Source organism: Octopus bimaculoides, chromosome 27 (assembly GCF_001194135.2).
Source record: "Octopus bimaculoides isolate UCB-OBI-ISO-001 chromosome 27, ASM119413v2, whole genome shotgun sequence".
NCBI lineage: Eukaryota > Metazoa > Mollusca > Cephalopoda > Octopoda > Octopodidae > Octopus > Octopus bimaculoides.
Genome location: NC_069007.1, coordinates 18,292,793 through 18,298,224, shown reverse-complemented (window position 1 = coordinate 18,298,224; position 5,432 = coordinate 18,292,793). Strand labels below are relative to the sequence as shown.

Genomic DNA, 5,432 nt, shown 5'->3' with positions numbered 1-5,432 from the left:
TAGAAGAAAAAAAAACATTTTCCAAAATTTATCCTCTATTCTCTTTCACTTATATATACATCTCTCTAAGGTGAAACTAACGTGCAAGTGGCTGAGCACTCCACAGACACGTGTACCCTTAACGTAGTTCTCGGGGATATTCAGCGTGAAACAGTGTGACAAGGCTGACCCTTTGAAATACAGGTACAACAGAAACAGGAAGAAAGAGTGAGAGAAAGTTGTGGTGAAAGAGTACAGCAGGATTCACCACCATCCCCTGCCGGAGCCTCGTGGAGCTTTAGGTGTTTTCACTCAATAAACACTCAGAACGCCCGGTCTGGGAATCGAAACCGCGAGTCCACTGCCCTAACCACTGGGCCATTGCGCCTCCACAAACGTGCAAGTGGTTGAGCATTCCACAGATACGTGTACCCTTAACGTAGTTCTCGTGGATATTCAGCGTGACACAGTGTGACAAGGCTGACCCTTTGAATTACAGGCACAACAGAAACACGAAGTAAGAGTGAGAGAAAGTTGTGGTGAAAGAGTACAGCAGGGTTCACCACCATCCCCTGCCGGAGCCTCGTGGAGATTTAGGTGTTTTCACTCAATAAACACTCAGAACGCCTGTCTGGGAATTGAAACCGCGATCCTATGACCGCGAGTCCACTGCCCTAACCACTGGGCCAGTGCGCCTCCACTGAACCCAGAATATAAGGAAGGATGAAATGCTGCTAAGCATTTTTCCGGGTGGGCTAACAATTGTACAAGCTTTTTGCCCTCTCAAGTTAAAATAATATTAAACTTACGTTATTGTTGCAGTGTATTTCAGACATAACTTAACTGTTATGCAATGTTTTGCTGGAATATTGGAAGGACAAGTTTTGGCAGCCTTTAAGTCAATGGATTTTGGTGAAAGAATAATATTAGAAGACAGTGTTAGAACTGGACGGGATAATAGCAGAGCTAAGGAATCAGATTCAAAGGCTCCGACTAAAACATCTGGATAACCGTTCTTGTCAATGTCCATGCCGGTTGCAAATGATGAACCGAAAGACTTGAAAGTATGGTGTTGCAAATTGCTGGCAGCAATTCTCTGGAACAGAAGTGAGGAAAGTTTAGACACAAATATACATTAGCATTTATCTCATTTTTATGTTTATCGCTACAGATTCTATAAAATTCTATAAAGGTCAGATCTGGCCAGTTTGAACAAAGCAGGTAAAATATTTAGGCAAGATACAGCCAGTTAGAATACTAAAGGGTTGAATCACTTGTCAGACAAATACATCTTTGAAATGCTTATATTTTGCTAGAGTTTCTTCTCACCTGTGTTGGCTTTTCGACAATTCCATCTTTGGAGCCGTGGAAGACATAGACTGCACCATGTCCTTCATATGGGGCTCCAACCAGAAGGTCTAAGTGCAAAAAAAAATTAAAAAACAAAGATAATAGAAAAATGATTTAATGAACGCAGAAACAAAAAAATAAATTAAAGATTGGTAAATCCTTCTGAATCCAGCTGATTTGGGATCATCCCTGGTTCTATCAAACAAAAGTTTTCAACAAAAAATATGGGTGGAGTGGGGTGGGGGAAGGAATGGTTAAAGAATGAGGATTAACAGAGAAGAGTATCTGCATTAAGAATAACTTTTCAAGAGGTGTAAGAAGTACAACAACAACAACAACAACAACAACAATGAAAATGTTATTTATGCATAGGAGTTCTAGAGAAACAGACTATTATTGTAGTAGTAGTAGTAGTGATGGTAGTTTTAAATGCAACGTACCCTCATAACCATCCTGATTCAAGTCGTCTGCGTTGGCCAGTGCTGCCCCGAAGCGACCGTGCTCACACCCGAGTGTATAACATTCTAGCTCGTTCATGTCTCGACTCAGAATTTTGAAGGGAACTGTACTCTCATCCATTTCCTGAAACAAAAGAATGTTTTAGGGGAAGAGGTGATAAACATGTTCAAAATAACAGACTTCATAAAAGGCAAGCCATGTGTATGTGTACAAATACGAACTGTTAAACCCTACACATTTTAATCTCTCTCTGTTTTTTGCCGTTTTCTCTCCATTTTATTCCCTCTCAATCCCTCCTGTCAAAGAGCATACGCTTGAAACATCAAGGACTTTTCCATTATTCCTGAGCATCGAACTATAATACACCGGCTTGTTGTTCCTTCACCTGTCTTTGTTGTATTTTGTTTTACTCATTTTGCCCCAGTTAAATTTGTCTTTTGTATGCTTGAAGTAAATGAAAATCATCATCATCGTTGTTGTTTAACGTCCGCTTTCCATGCTAGCATGGGTTGGATGATTTGACTGAGGACTGGTGAAACCAGATGGTTACACCAGACTCCAATCTGATTTGGCAGAATTTCTACAGCTGGATGTCCTTCCTAACACCAACCACTCCGAGAGTGTAGTGGGTGCTTTTACGTGCCACCGGCACGAAGGCCAGTCAGGCGGTACTGGCAACGGCCATGCTCAAAATGGTGTATTTCATGTGCCACCCGCACAAGAGCCAGTCCAGGGGCACTGGCAAATTTTGTGAAATTGTGTTCAGGATATGTTATAATGTTTTTAATGCATTTAGAGAAGGTCATTTGCTAAGCTGGTATTGTTTTTGTGAGGGAATAAACACTATTGAAAGATACTTGTTTCTTAAAGTTAAAATTGTTGTAACTATTACTCATTGTGCCCCACCCCCTACTTATTCCAGAACTTATTCTATCAGTTTCTTCTTGCTGAAGTGCTTAGTTATGCAGTTGTCAAGTGGTGCTTGAAGGCAAACTTAAAGACACACACACACACATACATATTCAATAGATTTTTTCAGTTTCATCATGATCATCATTGCTTAACGTCTGCTTTCCATGCTGGCATGGGTTGGACGGTTCAACTGAGGGCTGGCAAGCCAGGAGGCTGCACCAGGCTCCAATCTAATCTGTCAAGGTTTCTACAGCTGGATGCCCTTCCTATAATGCCACCCACTCTGAGAGAGTGTAATGGCTGCTTTTTGTGTGCCACCAGCACGGGTGCCAGTCAGGCGACATTGGCATCAACCATGTTCTCTCAAATCCACTCACAAGGTTTTGGTTGGCTCAGGTCTATAGTAGAAGACACTTGTCCAAGGTGCCATGCAGCAGGACTGAGCCTAACACCACTTGACTGGGAAGCAAGCTTCTTACCACATAGCCATGCACCCCAAACATATTTTAGTGAAAAATAGAGATCTTAGAGACAAAAAAAGAAGATACTGACCCCATTAGGGACACCCATGTAAATGTAAATGGCTCCACCTTTCTTTGGATGTTGGTAAAATGGGGCTCCGACAATAAGGTCATGATAACTAAGAAAGAGAAAATAAAAACCATTTAGAAAAATACACAAGAAATATGATTATGAAATTATATTGATTAATATAATCTTTTCTACTCTAGGCACAAGGCCCGAAAGTTTTGGGGAGGGGGCCAGTCGATTAGATCGACATCAACCCTGAAAAGATGACAGGCAAAGTCAACCTCGGCGGAATTTGAACTCAGAACGTAAAGACAGATGAAATACCGCTAAGCATTTCGCCCGGCGTGCCAACGTTTCTGCCAGCTCTCCGCCTTATATTGATTAATATATTGATTAATATATTGATTAATATATTGATTAATAGGCAAGCTGGCAGAATCGTTAGCATGCCTGGCAAAATGCTTAGCAGTATTTCATATGAGTTCAAATTCCGCCGAGGTCGACTTTGCCTTTCATCCTTTCGGGGTCGATTAAATAAGTACCAGTTACGCACTGCGGTCGATGTAATTGACTTAATCTGTCTGTCTGTCCTTGTTTGTCCCCTCTGTGTTTAGCCCCTTGTGGGCAATAACAAAAAATAAATGTATTAATATATTGGTTTCACATTTTGGTACAAGATCAACAATCTCAGGGCAGGGGATAAGTTGATTACATTGACCCCAGTGCTTAACTGGTACTTATTTTATTGACCCTGGGAGTATGCAGGGCAAAGTTGACCTTGGTGGAATTTGAACTCAACCACTAAGCATTTTGCCTTGCATCCTAATGATTCTGCCAGCTCCCTGCCCCTACAAATCCAGAAAATTAAAACCCAGAGTAAACACAGCACAGGCTTTTACGCGAACAAATCCCCACCACACATCTCACCCACGACTAGTTACTTTATTTTGGATGCCCCAGGAGGAGGATAGTGATGAAAGGGATCTTAACAAGATTTGAAATCAGTACATAGAGAACTGGAGCAGACACCACAAAGTTTATCCAAAATCCTGATGATTCTCCAATCCACTGTCTGAGATTGATACTTTCTTTATTGGCCCCAGGAGGAAGAAAAGCAAAAATGCTTTCAGCTGGATTTGAACTCAGAAGGTTAAGAGCCGGAACAGATATTTACTTTGTGCAATGCTCTAAACAATGTGATTGAAGACAGAAAAAATAGCTAATGGGTGTATATGCATATTTCAAAAGTTATTGCTCTTTCATCAGAACCATATCCTACTTATCAACGATTCATGAACGCATCACTTAAATACCCACTAAGTTTAGCAGTGTAAAACTACTGGACAGACTAATTGACACATAAAACACCATTCCTGGCAACTGCTGGTATTTACAAGACGATAAGCCAGTTAATGACTACATGACTGATTAATTTATTTTGTCAAGATAATTGGAGGATCTTAAACAAGCAGAAACAAATTAGGATATCAAATTTGAGGAAATGGCAGAAATGGGAAGAAGGGTATTCAGTGATGTTGATGGCAGTGAAACAGCAGATGATTGGTCTAGAATCAGTCACATGATCACCTGGTAAACAACAGATTCCCGGTTCAAGTCTTGTTTACAGGCCATTGCTACACTTTTGTCTCTGATTGGTGTTTATAATGCTTGACGTCGTTAATTCCTAAGTGGTTAATTACGAGAGTAATTAGAGCATTCAACAGAGTTTACTTAATGGCCCATTCCCTACCATTACCAAAAAAAAAACAAAAATAGGGGGGAAACAAAGAATTTCTTTAAAATATTTGGAAAGTTGGAATAACAGGCTGGACTGAATTATGAAAATGGATTAGGTAGGAAGGACTGGCTGCATGGATGGATGAGTGTATATACATGTATGAATGAGTGAGTGTCTGTATATACACATACATACATATATATAGGCATACATACATACATATATACAGATAAAGTGTAGGAGTGGCTGTGTGGTAAGTAGCTTGCTTACCAACCACATGGTTCCGGGTTCAGTCCCACTGCGTGGCACCTTGGGCAAGTGTTTTTTACTATAGGCTCAGGCCAACCAAAGCCTTGTGAGTGGATTTGGTAGACGGAAACTGAAAGAAGCCCGTCGTATATATGTATATATATATATATATATGTGTGTATATATATATATATATATATATATATATATATAT

At 40.3% G+C, this 5,432-nt stretch overlaps 1 protein-coding gene across 2 annotated transcripts in view; it reads right to left on the bottom strand.

Annotated features, from left to right (window-relative positions):
* Window positions 1–3,359, bottom strand: part of LOC106876614 (integrin alpha pat-2) — a 22,600-nt gene extending 19,241 nt beyond the window's left edge. For both annotated transcript variants that reach the window (XM_014925225.2, XM_052977222.1), the window contains exons 1-4: window positions 3,253–3,359; window positions 1,770–1,911; window positions 1,309–1,397; window positions 789–1,075 (exon numbers count right to left, since the gene is read on the bottom strand). In XM_014925225.2, coding sequence (XP_014780711.2) covers window positions 789–1,075; window positions 1,309–1,397; window positions 1,770–1,911; window positions 3,253–3,270 — 536 coding nt within the window. In that variant the 5' untranslated portion in view covers window positions 3,271–3,359. The remainder of the gene's footprint in view (window positions 1–788; window positions 1,076–1,308; window positions 1,398–1,769; window positions 1,912–3,252) is intronic.
* Between the last annotated feature and the right edge of the window lie 2,073 nt (window positions 3,360–5,432).